A 19,014-nucleotide genomic window follows, 5' to 3' on the forward strand; every position below is an offset into this window, starting at 1 on the left:
ACACCATCATAAACAACACCATAAACACCATAAACACCACCATAAACAACACCATAAACAACACCATAAACAACACCATAAACACCACCATAAACACCATCATACACAACACCATAAACACCATCATAAACAACACCATAAACACCACCATACACAACACCATACACAACACCATAAACACCACCATAAACAATATAAACACCACCATACACAACACCATAAACAACACCATAAACACCACCATAAACAACACCATAAACACCATCATAAACAACACCATAAACAACACCATAAACACCACCATAAACACCATAAACACCATCATACACAACACCATAAACACCATCATACACAACACCATAAACAACACCATAAACACCACCATAAACACCATAAACACCATCATACACAACACCATAAACACCACCATAAACAACACCATAAACAACACCATAAACAACACCATAAACACCATAAACACCATCATACACAACACCATAAACACCACCATAAACAACACCATAAACAACACCATAAACACCATCAACAATATAAACACCATCATACACAACACCATAAACAACACCATAAACACCATCATACACAACACCATAAACACCATCATAAACAACACCATAAACAACACCATAAACACCATCATAAACAACACCATAAACAACACCATAAACACCATCATACACAACACCATAAACACCATCATAAACAACACCATAAACACTATAAACACCACCATAAACAACACTATAAACACCACCATAAACAATACCATAAACACCATAAACAACACCATCATAAACAATACCATAAACAACACCATAAACACTATAAACAGTACCATAAACAACACCATAAACACCACCATAAACAACACCATAAACACCACCATAAACACCATAAACACCACCATAGACACCATAAACAACACAATAAACAACACCATAAACACCATAAACAACACCATAAACACCATAAACAACACCATAAACACCACCATAAACAACACCATAAACACCACCATAAACACCATAAACACCACCATAAACAACACCATAAACACCATAAACACCACCATAGACACCATAAACAACACAATAAACAACACCATAAACACCATAAACAACACCATAAACAACACCATAAGCAGTACCTGGTCTAGGAAGCTGTACATGTCGACAGCCCGCTCCAGGTTCTGACCCGCGGCGTTGACCCGCTGGGAGAAGTCCTGGAGCTGAGCCCAGAAAGAGTGAACTTTGACCTCGTAGGCGTGCAGGTCAGCTGACCTCATGTGACCCCAACGATCCAGATGACTCAGCAACTCCTCCCCTCGTCTGCAGCGCTCCTGAAGAGGAAGATGAGGAGGACATGTGTGAGGAGTGTGTGTGTGTATAAATGTGTGTGTGTGTGTGTATGAATGTGTGTGTGTGTATAAATGTATGTGTGTGTGTGTATGAATGTGTGTGTGTGTGTATAAATGTATGTGTGTGTGTGTATGAATGTGTGTGTGTGTATAAATGTATGTGTGTGTGTATGTATGTGTGTTTATGAATGAATGAATGAATGTGTGTATGTGTGTGTAAGAATGTGTGTGTTATGAATGTGTATGAATATGTGTGTGAATGTGTGTGTGTGTGTGTATGTATGAATGAATGAATGTGTGTATGTATGTGTGGGTGTATGAATGTGTGTAAGAATGTGTGTGTGTTATGAATGTGTATGAATATGTGTGTGAATGTGTGTGTGTGTGTGTGTATGTATGTGTGTGTGCGTGTGCGTGTGTATGTGTATGTGTGTGTGTCTATGAATGTGTGTATGTATGCACGTATGTATGTGTGTGCGTGTATGTATGCATGTATGTTTGCGTGTGTGTGTATGTGTGCACGTATGTATGTATGTATGTATGTGTGTGTGTGTGTGTGTGTGTGTCCTACATATGCAGTTGTGTGAAACTCTTTGAAGTCCAGTTGTTTCTTCTTGAGGAGCTCCAGAGAATCTTCTGCTTCATTCAGACTCTTGAGAACAACTTCACCGACGTCCTGCAGCCACAAGCTCACCTGTTCACCAAGTACACATGAGTATGTATAAGTACATGAGCCACAAGCTCACCAAGTACACATGAGTATGTATAAGTACATGAGCCACGAGCTCACCAAGTACACATGAGTATGAGTATGTATAAGTACATGAGCCACGAGCTCACCTGTTCACCAAGTACACATGAGTATGTATAAGTACATGAGCCACGAGCTCACCAAGTACACATGAGTATGAGTATGTATAAGTACATTAGCCACAAGCTCACCAAGTACACATGAGTATAAGTATGTATAAGTACATGAGCCACGAGCTCACCTGTTCACCAAGTACACATGAGTATGAGTATGTATAAGTACATTGGCCACAAGCTCACCAAGTACACATGAGTATAAGTATGTATAAGTACATGAGCCACGAGCTCAGCTGTTCACCAAGTACACATGAGTATGTATAAGTACATGAGCCACAAGCTCACCAAGTACACATGAGTATAAGTATGTATAAGTACATGAGCCACAAGCTCACCAAGTACACATGAGTATAAGTATGTATAAGTACATGAGCCACAAGCTCACCTGTTCACCAAGTACACATGAGTATGTATAAGTACATGAGCCACGAGCTCACCTGTTCACCAAGTACACATGAGTATAAGTATGTATAAGTACATGAGCCATGAGCTCACCAAGTACACATGAGTATGAGTATGTATAAGTACATGAGCCACAAGCTCACCAAGTACACATGAGTATAAGTATGTATAAGTACATGAGCCACAAGCTCACCAAGTACACATGAGTATGTATAAGTACATGAGCCACGAGCTCACCTGTTCACCAAGTACACATGAGTATAAGTATGTATAAGTACATGAGCCACAAGCTCACCAAGTACACATGAGTATGTATAAGTACATGAGCCACGAGCTCACCTGTTCACCTAGTACACATGAGTATGTATAAGTACATGAGCCACGAGCTCACCAAGTACACATGAGTATGAGTATGTATAAGTACATTAGCCACAAGCTCACCAAGTACACATGAGTATAAGTATGTATAAGTACATGAGCCACGAGCTCACCTGTTCACCAAGTACACATGAGTATGAGTATGTATAAGTACATTGGCCACAAGCTCACCAAGTACACATGAGTATAAGTATGTATAAGTACATGAGCCACGAGCTCAGCTGTTCACCAAGTACACATGAGTATGTATAAGTACATGAGCCACAAGCTCACCAAGTACACATGAGTATAAGTATGTATAAGTACATGAGCCACAAGCTCACCAAGTACACATGAGTATAAGTATGTATAAGTACATGAGCCACAAGCTCACCTGTTCATCAAGTACACATGAGTATGTATAAGTACATGAGCCACGAGCTCACCTGTTCACCAAGTACACATGAGTATAAGTATGTATAAGTACATGAGCCATGAGCTCACCAAGTACACATGAGTATGAGTATGTATAAGTACATGAGCCACAAGCTCACCAAGTACACATGAGTATAAGTATGTATAAGTACATGAGCCACAAGCTCACCAAGTACACATGAGTATGTATAAGTACATGAGCCACGAGCTCACCTGTTCACCAAGTACACATGAGTATAAGTATGTATAAGTACATGAGCCACAAGCTCACCAAGTACACATGAGTATGTATAAGTACATGAGCCACGAGCTCACCTGTTCACCTAGTACACATGAGTATGAGTATGTATAAGTACATGAGCCACGAGCTCACCAAGTACACATGAGTATAAGTATGTATAAGTACATGAGCCACGAGCTCACCAAGTACACGAGTATGAGTATGTATAAGTACATGAGCCACAAGCTCACCAAGTACACATGAGTATGAGTATGTATAAGTACATGAGCCACGAGCTAACCTGTTCACCTAGTACACATGAGTATAAGTATGTATAAGTACATGAGCCACGAGCTCACCTGTTCACCAAGTACACATGAGTATGAGTATAAGTACATGAGCCACAAGCTCACCAAGTACACATGAGTATAAGTATGTATAAGTACATGAGCCACAAGCTCACCAAGTACACATGAGTATGTATAAGTACATGAGCCACGAGCTCACCTGTTCACCAAGTACACATGAGTATGAGTATGTATAAGTACATGAGCCACGAGCTCACCTGTTCACCAAGTACACATGAGTATAAGTATGTATAAGTACATGAGCCACGAGCTCACCTGTTCACCAAGTACACATGAGTATGAGTATGTATAAGTACATGAGCCACGAGCTCACCTGTTCACCAAGTACACATGAGTATAAGTATGTATAAGTACATGAGCCACGAGCTCACCTGTTCACCTAGTACACATGAGTATAAGTATGTATAAGTACATGAGCCACGAGCTCACCTGTTCACCAAGTACACATGAGTATGAGTATGTATAAGTACATGAGCCACAAGCTCACCAAGTACACATGAGTATAAGTATGTATAAGTACATGAGCCACGAGCTCACCAAGTACACATGAGTATAAGTATGTATAAGTACATGAGCCACGAGCTCACCAAGTACACATGAGTATGAGTATGTATAAGTACATGAGCCACGAGCTCACCTGTTCACCTAGTACACATGAGTATGTATAAGTACATGAGCCACGAGCTCACCTGTTCACCAAGTACACATGAGTATAAGTATGTATAAGTACATGAGCCACGAGCTCACCAAGTACACATGAGTATGAGTATGTATAAGTACATGAGCCACGAGCTCACCTGTTCACCTAGTACACATGAGTATGTATAAGTACATGAGCCACGAGCTCACCTGTTCACCAAGTACACATGAGTATGAGTATGTATAAGTACATGAGCCACAAGCTCAGTATAAGTATATGAGACATTAAACACCTCTGTGTCCATATGGACCGAATAATGAGGATGAAGTGATCATGTGACCTGCTGACAGGTGCGTACTGAGCGTGCTCAGACCGACCTCGGTGAAGCCCGTCTCCAGGCTCCTGAAGTCCAGAATGAATTGCAGCTCCTGAGTCCTGGAGTTGGACAGAGTCACCAGACGGTGCAGCAGCTCGTCCACCCTGTCGTACAGCGCGGACGCCGTCTCCACCGCCGCGCTCACGCCGAGGACGCCGCCGCCCTCTCTGCGGAGACCGGACAGCGAGGCCCCGCCCTCCTGCTGCAGCTGCACCAATCGGGTGTCTTCGAGGATGTTGCGCATCACTTCCTGGTACCTGGACAACAGCAGCTCGGCCCCCTGGGAAACATAAAGGGAGTGTGAAGACAGTGTGTGTGTGTGTGTGTGTGTGTGTGTGTGTGTGTGTGTGTGTTACCTCTGCTGCAACAGGTAAACGTGTGTCCTGCAGGATGTTGATGGTTTTCTGCAGCAGCTTGATGACGTCTTCACACTGATTGGTCAGCTGCTCCACTCGCTTATCAAAATAAAACAGAATGATTTGTTGTTCATTTTCACAAAATAAAAGTCTGTGACAGTGTGTGTGAGTGTGTGACAGTGTATGTGTGTGAGTGTGTGTGTGTGTGTGTGAGTGTGTGTGTGTGACAGTGTGTGTGTGTGAGACAGTGTGTGTGTGTGACAGTGTGTGTGTGTGTGACAGTGTGTGCGTGTGTGACACTGTGTGTGTGTGTGACAGTGTGTGCGTGTGTGACAGTGTGTGTGTGTGAGACAGTGTGTGTGTGACAGTGTGTGTGTGTGTGTGACAGTGTGTGTGTGTGACAGTGTGTGTGTGTGTGACAGTGTGTGCGTGTGTGACAGTGTGTGTGTGTGTGACAGTGTGTGCGTGTGTGACTGTGTGTGCGTGTGTGACACTGTGTGTGTGTGAGACAGTGTGTGTGTGTGTGTTTGTGTGTGTGACAGTGTGTGCGTGTGTGACAGTGTGTGTGTGTGTAGAGGACTGACTGATCTGAAGCAGAGCCAGCTGCTCTGACTGAAGCTGAAGGAACCTCCAAACTTTGCAGGAAGCTGCTGGAGATCCACTTTTTTCTGAAGAGACTTCAGAGAGAACACCACCTCCACCTGCGCACACACGCACACGCACACGCACACGCAGAGAACCTCGACAGTGGATCCTGAATTGAACGTTCAATGTTATCAGGTGATCATGTAGTCAGGTGATCATGTAGTCAGGTGATCATGTACTCAGGTGATCATGTAGTCATGTGATCAGGTAGTCAGGTGATCGTGTAGTCAGGTGATCTTGTAGTCAGGTGATCAGGTAGTCAGGTGATCAGGTAGTCAGGTGATCTTGTAGTCAGGTGATCAGGTAGTCAGGTGATCAGGTAGTCAGGTGATCTTGTAGTCAGGTGATCAGGTAGTCAGGTAATCAGGTAGTCAGGTGATCGTGTAGTCAGGTGATCAGGTAGTCAGGTGATCTTGTAGTCAGGTGATCAGGTAGTCAGGTAATCAGGTAGTCAGGTGATCGTGTAGTCAGGTGATCAGGTAGTCAGGTGATCTTGTAGTCAGGTGATCAGGTAGTCAGGTGATCTTGTAGTCAGGTAGTCAGGTGATCGTGTAGTCAGGTGATCATGTAGTCAGGTGATCAGGTAGTCAGGTGATCTTGTAGTCAGGTGATCAGGTAGTCAGGTGATCAGGTAGTCAGGTGATCGTGTAGTCAGGTGATCATGTAGTCAGGTGATCGTGTAGTCAGGTGATCAGGTAGTCAGGTGATCTTGTAGTCAGGTGATCAGGTAGTCAGGTGATCGTGTAGTCAGGTGATCATGTAGTCAGGTGATCAGGTAGTCAGGTGATCGTGTAGTCAGGTGATCAGGTAGTCAGGTGATCGTGTAGTCAGGTGATCAGGTAGTCAGGTGATCGTGTAGTCAGGTGATCATGTAGTCAGGTGATCAGGTAGTCAGGTGATCGTGTAGTCAGGTGATCAGGTAGTCAGGTGATCGTGTAGTCAGGTGATCAGGTAGTCAGGTGATCTTGTAGTCAGGTGATCAGGTAGTCAGGTGATCTTGTAGTCAGGTGATCAGGTAGTCAGGTGATCAGGTGATCATGTAGTCAGGTGATCATGTAGTCAGGTGATCTTGTAGTCAGGAGATCTGGTAGTCAGGTGATCAGGTAGTCAGGTGATCAGGTGATCATGTAGTCAGGTGATCGTGTAGTCAGGTGATCAGGTAGTCAGGTGATCTTGTAGTCAGGTGATCATGTAGTCAGGTGATCATGTACTCAGGTGATCATGTAGTCAGGTGATCGTGTAGTCAGGTGATCGTGTAGTCAGGTGATCAGGTAGTCAGGTGATCAGGTAGTCAGGTAATCAGGTAGTCAGGTGATCTTGTAGTCAGGTGATCAGGTAGTCAGATGATCAGGTGATCATGTAGTCAGGTGATCAGGTAGTCAGGTGATCAGGTAGTCAGGTGATCGTGTAGTCAGGTGATCTTGTAGTCAGGTGATCAGGTAGTCAGGTGATCGTGTAGTCAGGTGATCAGGTAGTCAGGTGATCTTGTAGTCAGGTAGTCAGGTGATCGTGTAGTCAGGTGATCATGTAGTCAGGTGATCAGGTAGTCAGGTGATCTTGTAGTCAGGTGATCAGGTAGTCAGGTGATCAGGTAGTCAGGTGATCGTGTAGTCAGGTGATCATGTAGTCAGGTGATCAGGTAGTCAGGTGATCGTGTAGTCAGGTGATCAGGTAGTCAGGTGATCTTGTAGTCAGGTGATCAGGTAGTCAGGTGATCGTGTAGTCAGGTGATCATGTAGTCAGGTGATCAGGTAGTCAGGTGATCGTGTAGTCAGGTGATCAGGTAGTCAGGTGATCGTGTAGTCAGGTGATCAGGTAGTCAGGTGATCGTGTAGTCAGGTGATCATGTAGTCAGGTGATCAGGTAGTCAGGTGATCGTGTAGTCAGGTGATCAGGTAGTCAGGTGATCGTGTAGTCAGGTGATCAGGTAGTCAGGTGATCTTGTAGTCAGGTGATCAGGTAGTCAGGTGATCTTGTAGTCAGGTGATCAGGTAGTCAGGTGATCAGGTGATCATGTAGTCAGGTGATCATGTAGTCAGGTGATCTTGTAGTCAGGAGATCTGGTAGTCAGGTGATCAGGTAGTCAGGTGATCAGGTGATCATGTAGTCAGGTGATCGTGTAGTCAGGTGATCAGGTAGTCAGGTGATCTTGTAGTCAGGTGATCATGTAGTCAGGTGATCATGTACTCAGGTGATCATGTAGTCAGGTGATCGTGTAGTCAGGTGATCGTGTAGTCAGGTGATCAGGTAGTCAGGTGATCAGGTAGTCAGGTAATCAGGTAGTCAGGTGATCTTGTAGTCAGGTGATCAGGTAGTCAGATGATCAGGTGATCATGTAGTCAGGTGATCGTGTAGTCAGGTGATCTTGTAGTCAGGTGATCAGGTAGTCAGGTGATCGTGTAGTCAGGTGATCAGGTAGTCAGGTGATCTTGTAGTCAGGTGATCATGTAGTCAGGTGATCAGGTAGTCAGGTGATCGTGTAGTCAGGTGATCAGGTAGTCAGATGATCAGGTGATCATGTAGTCAGGTGATCATGTATACAGGTGATCTTGTAGTCAGGTGATCGTGTAGTCAGGTGATCAGGTGATCAGGTGATCATGTAGTCAGGTGATCTTGTAGTCAGGAGATCTGGTAGTCAGGAGATCTGGTAGTCAGGTGATCAGGTAGTCAGGTGATCAGGTAGTCAGGTGATCGTGTAGTCAGGTGATCAGGTAGTCAGGTGATCATGTAGTCAGGTGATCATGTAGTCAGGTGATCATGTAGTCAGGTGATCAGGTAGTCAGGTGATCGTGTAGTCAGGTGATCAGGTAGTCAGGTGATCAGGTAGTCAGGTAATCAGGTAGTCAGGTGATCTTGTAGTCAGGTGATCGTGTAGTCAGGTGATCTTGTAGTCAGGTGATCAGGTAGTCAGGTGATCGTGTAGTCAGGTGATCAGGTAGTCAGGTGATCAGGTAGTCAGGTGATCGTGTAGTCAGGTGATCTTGTAGTCAGGTGATCAGGTGATCATGTAGTCAGGTGATCAGGTAGTCAGGTGATCGTGTAGTCAGGTGATCAGGTGATCATGTAGTCAGGTGATCAGGTAGTCAGGTGATCGTGTAGTCAGGTGATCAGGTGATCATGTAGTCAGGTGATCAGGTAGTCAGGTGATCGTGTAGTCAGGTGATCAGGTAGTCAGGTGATCTTGTGATCAGGTAGTCAGGTGATCTTGTAGTCAGGTGATCATGTAGTCAGGTGATCATGTAGTCAGGTGATCTTGTAGTCAGGAGATCTGGTAGTCAGGTGATCTTGTAGTCAGGAGATCTGGTAGTCAGGTGATCAGGTAGTCAGGTGATCAGGTAGTCAGGTGATCGTGTAGTCAGGTAGTCAGGTGATCGTGTAGTCAGGTAGTCAGGTGATCGTGTAGTCAGGTAGTCAGGTGATCTTGTAGTCAGGTGATCAGGTGATTGTGTAGTCAGGTGATCGTGTAGTCAGGTAGTCAGGTGATCGTGTAGTCAGGTAGTCAGGTGATCGTGTAGTCAGGTAGTCAGGTGATCTTGTAGTCAGGTGATCAGGTGATTGTGTAGTCAGGTGATTGTGTAGTCAGGTGATCAGGTGATTGTGTAGTCAGGTGATTGTGTAGTCAGGTGATTGTGTAGTCAGGTGATTGTGTAGTCAGGTGATTGTGTAGTCAGGTGATCGTGTAGTCAGGTGATCGTGTAGTCAGGTGATCAGTTAGTCAGGTGATCAGTTAGTCAGGTGATTGTGTAGTCAGGTGATCAGGTAGTCAGGTGATCAGTTAGTCAGGAGATCTGGTAGTCAGGTGATCAGGTAGTCAGGTGATCTTGTAGTCAGGTGATCAGGTAGTCAGGTGATCGTGTAGTCAGGTAGTCAGGTGATCTTGTAGTCAGGTAGTCAGGTGATCTTGTAGTCAGGTGATCAGGTGATTGTGTAGTCAGGTGATTGTGTAGTCAGGTGATCAGGTGATTGTGTAGTCAGGTGATCAGGTGATTGTGTAGTCAGGTGATTGTGTAGTCAGGTGATTGTGTAGTCAGGTGATTGTGTAGTCAGGTGATTGTGTAGTCAGGTGATCGTGTAGTCAGGTGATCAGTTAGTCAGGTGATCAGTTAGTCAGGTGATCAGGTGATCAGTTAGTCAGGTGATTGTGTAGTCAGGTGATCAGGTAGTCAGGTGATCAGTTAGTCAGGTGATCAGGTGATCAGTTAGTCAGGTGATCAGGTAGTCAGGTGATCAGGTGATACCTGCATGGCTGCAGGTTTGTCCAGACGCAGAGACGAGTCCTTGTCGACCAGCAGGAGGACGGAGTGGACATTTTCCTGAGAGACACGAGTTGACTGTTTACTTTCACTTTGTTTACCTGTCGCCCTCTGCTGGTCACGGACCAATCAGAACACAGTGTGACTGATCATATATTTTTTATATATATATGCGTTTCAGACTCACCTTCAGGGCCCTGAGGGCGGAGAACAGGGCCGGGACAGGAGCAGCTCTGCGGGCGTCCACCAGCACCGTCAGCCCCAACGCTCCCACCTCCTTCCTGTTCCACACAGGAAGTGATGTCAGAGGAAGAACACAGGCTTGGGGAGGGAGGGCAGGGGGGAGGGGTCCTACCTGAGGGTGGAGGAGTCCTACCTGAGGGTGGAGGAGTAGTAGAGCAGGAGGCGCAGCAGCTCGGCGGCGTCACAATCGGGGTCGGACCACACGGAGCTCCTGCTGCAGACCGTCAGCAGAGCTCGACCACACCGGTCTCTGGTCCCTGAACACAACATGATGCATTCAAGGACCAGCAGGAAACCCAGGAATACTCCCACAGTAGTATTTATATACTGTATTTATATAATATATATTCTCTGTTTGTTTTATTGATTATTGATTTCTGCTGTTTCAAACTGGGGGAAAATAAAGCTGATTCGTTGATGAGAAATTAATAAGAGAACGTAAACTGGAAGTTTAATTATGTAAACAAACAATAAACATGGAGAATGTTTGTGTTGGAGGGAAAGTCACATGATTTATACTAAAACAACATAAACACTTCATGAATGCTTTAGAGAGCGTTCATGGTCATCATCAGCCTACTAATTATTAAAATAAAACTGATTTAGTCATGTTAAACATTCTGCACAAAGCAGATTATAACAATGATATATTATATTCATATAATAATTTTAATAAAGATATATTATATATATTATAATTCATATAATCATTATAATGATGATATATTATGATTCATATAATCTTTATAATAATGATATATATATATTATAATCATATATTCATATAATTATAATAATGATATATTATATATATTATAATCATTATTATTATATATTATATATATAATATGCATATAATTATAAAATCATTATAATAAAGATATATTTTATATATTATAATTCATATAATCATTATAATGATATATTATATATATTGTAATCATTATAATAATGATATATTATATATATTATAATCATATATTCATATAAGCATTAGAATGATATATTATAATATTATAATCATAATAATATATATATTATAATTATATAATCATTATAATGATATATTATATATATTATATTCATATAATCATTATAATGATATATTATATATATATTATAATCATATATTCATATAATCATTATATATTATAAATATATTCATATAAGCATTATAATTATCATATATTATATTCATATAATCATTTTAATAAAGATATTATAATTCATATAATCATTATAATGATCATATATTATATATATTATATTCATATATATATAATCATTAAGATATATTATATATATTATAATCATATAATCATTATAATGATGATATATTATATATATTCTAATAATATATTCATATAATCATTATAATGATGATATATTATATATATTCTAATAATATATTCATATAATCATTATAATGATGATATATTATATATATTCTAATCATATATTCATATAATCATTATATATTATATATATTGTAATCATATATTCATATAATCATTATATATTATAAATATATTCATATAAGCATTATAATTATCATATATTATATTCATATAATCATTTTAATAAAGATATTATAATTCATATAATCATTATAATGATCATATATTATATATATTATATTCATATATATATAATCATTAAGATATATTATATATATTATAATCATATAATCATTATAATGATGATATATTATATATATTCTAATAATATATTCATATAATCATTATAATGATGATATATTATATATATTCTAATAATATATTCATATAATCATTATAATGATGATATATTATATATATTCTAATCATATATTCATATAATCATTATATATTATATATATTCTAATCATATATTCATATAATCATTATAATGATGATATATATATATATATTCTAATCATATATTCAGAATCTGTTGCAGTAATTTTCTTTTCTCTTTCTGTGTTTTTTGTGTATTTTGAAAGACGTTTCTCAAAGATCAGGTTCTGGGTCTAAACCAGGTTCTGGTTTCGGTTCTGTATCTGTTCTGTGTTTAGGTTCTTGGTCTAAACCTAGTTCTGGTTCTGCTTCTGTTCTGGGTTTAGGTTCTGAGTCTAAACCTGGTTCTGGTTTGATTATATTCTGGGTTTAGGTTCTGGTTCCGATTCTTTTCTTGGTTCAGGTTCTGGATGAAACCTGGTTCTGGTTCAGATTCTGTTCTGGGTTCAGGTCTCCAGGTCTTTCTCACCAGGCAGACAGAGCGCTCCAGAGCGTAGCAGCACAGAGTAGAAGCTGAACTGGGAGGACTGGGTGAGCCGTACTGGGACTGTGGTAGCAGCTGATGGGTCCAGCTGTGGTTCGGGTTCTGTTGGACTGGGACCAGTAGACAGGGGGACGAGATGGCCCGGAGGTCTGCTGAGGTCTGAGGAGTCTTTACATTTAGAACAACATTCATTGTGTTTATTATTATCATTTAAGTCATTAACCTGTCGTCACACTAACTAGTCAACATAGGTCAATGACCTGTCCTCACACTAACTAGTCAACATAGGTCATTAACCTGTCCTCACACTAACTAGTCAACATAAGTCATTAACCTGTCCTCACACTAACTAGTCAACATAAGTCATTAACCTGTCCTCACACTAACTAGTCAACATAAGTCATTAACCTGTCCTCACACTAACTAGTCAACATAAGTCAATGACCTGTCCTCACACTAACTAGTCAACATAAGTCATTAACCTGTCCTCACACTAACTAGTCAACATAAGTCATTAACCTGTCGTCACACTAACTAGTCAACATAAGTCATTAACCTGTCCTCACACTAACTAGTCAACATAGGTCATTAACCTGTCCTCACACTAACTAGTCAACATAAGTCAATGACCTGTTGTCACACTAACTAGTCAACATAAGTCAATGACCTGTCCTCACACTAACTAGTCAACATAAGTCATTAACCTGTCCTCACACTAACTAGTCAACATAAGTCAATGACCTGTCCTCACACTAACTAGTCAACATAAGTCAATGACCTGTCGTCAGACTAACTAGTCAACATAGGTCATTAACCTGTCGTCACACTAACTACTCAACATAAGTCAATGACCTGTCCTCACACTAACTAGTCAACATAAGTCAATGACCTGTTGTCACACTAACTAGTCAACATAGGTCATTAACCTGTCCTCACACTAACTAGTCAACATAAGTCAATGACCTGTTGTCACACTAACTAGTCAACATAGGTCATTAACCTGTCCTCACACTAACTAGTCAACATAAGTCATTAACCTGTCCTCACACTAACTAGTCAACATAAGTCAATGACCTGTCGTCACACTAACTACTCAACATAAGTCAATGACCTGTCCTCACACTAACTAGTCAACATAAGTCATTAACCTGTCCTCACACTAACTACTCAACATAAGTCATTAACCTGTCCTCACACTAACTACTCAACATAAGTCAATGACCTGTCCTCACACTAACTAGTCAACATAAGTCATTAACCTGTCCTCACACTAACTAGTCAACATAAGTCATTAACCTGTCCTCACACTAACTAGTCAACATAAGTCAATGACCTGTTGTCACACTAACTAGTCAACATAGGTCATTAACCTGTCGTCACACTAACTAGTCAACATAAGTCATTAACCTGTCCTCACACTAACTACTCAACATAAGTCAATGACCTGTCGTCACACTAACTAGTCAACATAAGTCAATGACCTGTCCTCACACTAACTACTCAACATAAGTCAATGACCTGTCCTCACACTAACTAGTCAACATAAGTCATTAACCTGTCCTCAAACTAACTAGTCAACATAAGTCAATGACCTGTTGTCACACTAACTAGTCAACATAGGTCATTAACCTGTCGTCACACTAACTAGTCAACATAAGTCATTAACCTGTCCTCACACTAACTAGTCAATATAAGTCAATGACCTGTCCTCACACTAACTAGTCAACATAAGTCAATGACCTGTCCTCACCCTAACTAGTCAAAATAGGTCAATGACCTGTCCTCACACTAACTAGTCAATATAAGTCAATGACCTGTCCTCACACTAACTAGTCAACATAGGTCAATGACCTGTCCTCACACTAACTAGTCAACATAAGTCATTAACCTGTCCTCACACTAACTAGTCAACATAGGTCAATGACCTGTCGTCAGACTAACTAGTCAACATAGGTCAATGACCTGTCCTCACACTAACTAGTCAACATAAGTCAATGACCTGTCGTCACACTAACTAGTCAACATAAGTCAATGACCTGTCCTCACACTAACTAGTCAACATAAGTCATTAACCTGTCCTCACACTAACTAGTCAACATAGGTCATTAACCTGTCCTCACACTAACTACTCAACATAAGTCAATGACCTGTCGTCAGACTAACTAGTCAACATAAGTCAATGACCTGTCCTCACACTAACTACTCAACATAGGTCAATGACCTGTCGTCACACTAACTAGTCAACATAAGTCCTTAACCTGTCCTCACACTAACTAGTCAATATAAGTCAATGACCTGTCCTCACACTAACTAGTCAACATAAGTCAATGACCTGTCCTCACACTAACTAGTCAACATAAGTCATTAACCTGTCCTCACACTAACTAGTCAACATAGGTCATTAACCTGTCCTCACACTAACTACTCAACATAAGTCAATGACCTGTCGTCAGACTAACTAGTCAACATAAGTCAATGACCTGTCCTCACACTAACTACTCAACATAGGTCAATGACCTGTCGTCACACTAACTAGTCAACATAAGTCCTTAACCTGTCCTCACACTAACTAGTCAACATAAGTCAATGACCTGTCCTCACCCTAACTAGTCAAAATAGGTCAATGACCTGTCCTCACACTAACTAGTCAATATAAGTCAATGACCTGTCCTCACACTAACTAGTCAACATAAGTCAATGACCTGTCGTCACACTAACTAGTCAACATAAGTCAATGACCTGTCGTCAGACTAACTAGTCAACATAAGTCATTAACCTGTCGTCACACTAACTAGTCAACATAAGTCAATGACCTGTCCTCACACTAACTAGTTAACATAAGTAAATGACTTGTCCTCACACTAACTAGTCAACATAAGTCATTAACCTGTCATCACACTAACTAGTCAACATAAGTCATTAACCTGTCCTCACACTAACTAGTCAACATAGGTCATTAACCTGTCCTCACACTAACTAGTCAACATAGGTCAATGACCTGTCGTCACATTAACTAGTCAACATAGGTCAATGACCTGTCGTCACACTAACTAGTCAATATAAGTCAATGACCTGTCCTCACACTAACTAGTCAACATAAGTCAATGACCTGTCCTCACACTAACTAGTCAATATAAGTCAATGACCTGTCTTCACACAAACTAGTCAACATAAGTCAATGACCTGTCGTCAGACTAACTAGTCAATATAAGTCAATGACCTGTCCTCACACTAACTAGTCAACATAAGTCATTAACCTGTCGTCACACTAACTAGTCAACATAGGTCAATGACCTGTCGTCAGACTAACTAGTCAACATAAGTCAATGACCTGTCCTCACACTAACTAGTCAACATAAGTCATTAACCTGTCCTCACACTAACTAGTCAACATAGGTCAATGACCTGTCGTCAGACTAACTAGTCAACATAGGTCAATGAGCTGTCCTCACACTAACTAGTCAACATAAGTCAATGACCTGTCGTCAGACTAACTAGTCAACATAAGTCAATGACCTGTCGTCAGACTAACTAGTCAACATAGGTCAATGACCTGTCCTCACACTAACTAGTCAACATAAGTCATTAACCTGTCCTCACACTAACTAGTCAACATAGGTCAATGACCTGTCCTCACACTAACTAGTCAATATAAGTCATTAACCTGTCGTCACACTAACTAGTCAACATAGGTCAATGACCTGTCCTCACACTAACTAGTCAACATAAGTCATTAACCTGTCCTCACACTAACTAGTCAACATAGGTCAATGACCTGTCGTCAGACTAACTAGTCAACATAGGTCAATGACCTGTCCTCACACTAACTAGTCAACATAAGTCAATGACCTGTCGTCACACTAACTAGTCAACATAAGTCAATGATCTGTCGTCAGACTAACTAGTCAACATAAGTCAATGACCTGTCCTCACACTAACTAGTCAACATAGGTCAATGACCTGTCCTCACACTAACTAGTCAACATAAGTCAATGATCTGTCGTCAGACTAACTAGTCAACATAAGTCAATGACCTGTCGTCAGACTAACTAGTCAACATAGGTCAATGACCTGTCCTCACACTAACTAGTCAACATAAGTCATTAACCTGTCGTCAGACTAACTAGTCAACATAAGTCATTAACCTGTCCTCACACTAACTAGTCAACATAGGTCAATGACCTGTCCTCACACTAACTAGTCAACATAAGTCATTAACCTGTCGTCACACTAACTAGTCAACATAGGTCAATGACCTGTCCTCACACTAACTAGTCAACATAAGTCATTAACCTGTCCTCACACTAACTAGTCAACATAGGTCAATGACCTGTCGTCAGACTAACTAGTCAACATAGGTCAATGACCTGTCCTCACACTAACTAGTCAACATAAGTCAATGACCTGTCGTCAGACTAACTAGTCAACATAAGTCAATGACCTGTCGTCAGACTAACTAGTCAACATAGGTCAATGACCTGTCCTCACACTAACTAGTCAACATAAGTCATTAACCTGTCGTCAGACTAACTAGTCAACATAAGTCATTAACCTGTCCTCACACTAACTAGTCAACATAAGTCAATGACCTGTCGTCACACTAACTAGTCAACATAAGTCATTAACCTGTCGTCACACTAACTAGTCAACATAAGTTATTAACCTGTCCTCACACTAACTAGTCAACATAGGTCAATGACCTGTCCTCACACTAACTAGTCAATATAAGTCAATGACCTGTCGTCACACTAACTAGTCAACATAAGTTATTAACCTGTCCTCACACTAACTAGTCAACATAGGTCAATGACCTGTCCTCACACTAACTAGTCAACATAAGTCAATGACCTGTCGTCAGACTAACTAGTCAACATAGGTCAATGACCTGTCCTCACACTAACTAGTCAATATAAGTCAATGACCTGTCGTCACACTAACTAGTCAACATAAGTTATTAACCTGTCCTCACACTAACCAGTCAACATAGGTCAATGACCTGTCCTCACACTAACTAGTCAACATAAGTCAATGACCTGTCCTCACACCAACTAGTCAATATAAGTCAATGACCTGTCGTCAGACTAACTAGTCAACATAGGTCAATGACCTGTCCTCACACTAACTAGTCAACATAAGTCAATGACCTGTCCTCACACCAACTAGTCAATATAAGTCAATGACCTGTCGTCAGACTAACTAGTCAACATAGGTCATTAACCTGTCCTCACACTAACTAGTCAACATAAGTCAATGACCTGTCCTCACACTAACTAGTTAACATAAGTAAATGACTTGTCCTCACACTAACTAGTCGACATAAGTCATTAACCTGTCCTCACACTAACTAGTCAACATAAGTCAATGACCTGTCTTCACACTAACTAGTCAACATAAGTCAATGACCTGTCGTCACACTAACTAGTCAACATAAGTCATTAACCTGTCGTCAGACTAACTAGTCAACATAGGTCAATGACCTGTCCTCACACTAACTAGTCAATATAAGTCAATGACCTGTCGTCAGACTAACTAGTCAACATAGGTCATTAACCTGTCCTCACACTAACTAGTCAACATAAGTCAATGACCTGTCCTCACTAACTAGTTAACATAAGTAAATGACTTGTCCTCACACTAACTAGTCAACATAAGTCATTAACCTGTCGTCACACTAACTAGTCAACATAAGTCAATGACCTGTCGTCAGACTAACTAGTCAACATAAGTCATTAACCTGTCGTCACACTAACTAGTCAACATAAGTCAATGACCTGTCCTCACACTAACTAGTCAACATAAGTCATTAACCTGTCGTCACACTAACTAGTCAACATAAGTCAATGACCTGTCGTCAGACTAACTAGTCAACATAAGTCAATGACTTGTCGTCAGACTAACTAGTCAACATAAGTCATTAACCTGTCGTCACACTAACTAGTCAACATAAGTCAATGACCTGTCCTCACACTAACTAGTTAACATAAGTAAATGACTTGTCCTCACACTAACTAGTCAACATAAGTCATTAACCTGTCGTCACACTAACTAGTCAACATAAGTCAATGACCTGTCGTCAGACTAACTAGTCAACATAAGTCATTAACCTGTCGTCACACTAACTAGTCAACATAAGTCAATGACCTGTCCTCACACTAACTAGTCAACATAAGTCATTAACCTGTCCTCACACTAACTAGTCAACATAAGTCAATGAC

General features: G+C 40.8%; 1 protein-coding gene across 3 annotated transcripts in view; it reads right to left on the minus strand.

Moving 5' to 3' along the window:
• Positions 1-19,014, minus strand: part of plekhg4 (pleckstrin homology domain containing, family G (with RhoGef domain) member 4) — a 57,346-nt gene that overhangs the window by 24,657 nt on the left and 13,675 nt on the right. For all 3 annotated transcript variants that reach the window (XR_004609060.1, XM_034528305.1, XM_034528314.1), the window contains exons 4-12: positions 12,785-12,967; positions 10,674-10,797; positions 10,485-10,578; positions 10,283-10,357; positions 5,984-6,100; positions 5,400-5,498; positions 5,045-5,323; positions 1,950-2,072; positions 1,169-1,360 (exon numbers count right to left, since the gene is read on the minus strand). Coding sequence is in view for 2 of the 3 variants with exons in the window: in XM_034528305.1 (XP_034384196.1) it covers positions 1,169-1,360; positions 1,950-2,072; positions 5,045-5,323; positions 5,400-5,498; positions 5,984-6,100; positions 10,283-10,357; positions 10,485-10,578; positions 10,674-10,797; positions 12,785-12,967 (1,286 nt within the window). In the remaining variant the exon portion in view is untranslated. The remainder of the gene's footprint in view (positions 1-1,168; positions 1,361-1,949; positions 2,073-5,044; positions 5,324-5,399; positions 5,499-5,983; positions 6,101-10,282; positions 10,358-10,484; positions 10,579-10,673; positions 10,798-12,784; positions 12,968-19,014) is intronic.

The sequence above is a fragment of the Cyclopterus lumpus genome, chromosome 3, assembly GCF_009769545.1.
Source record: "Cyclopterus lumpus isolate fCycLum1 chromosome 3, fCycLum1.pri, whole genome shotgun sequence".
In the NCBI taxonomy this organism is placed as follows: domain Eukaryota; kingdom Metazoa; phylum Chordata; class Actinopteri; order Perciformes; family Cyclopteridae; genus Cyclopterus; species Cyclopterus lumpus.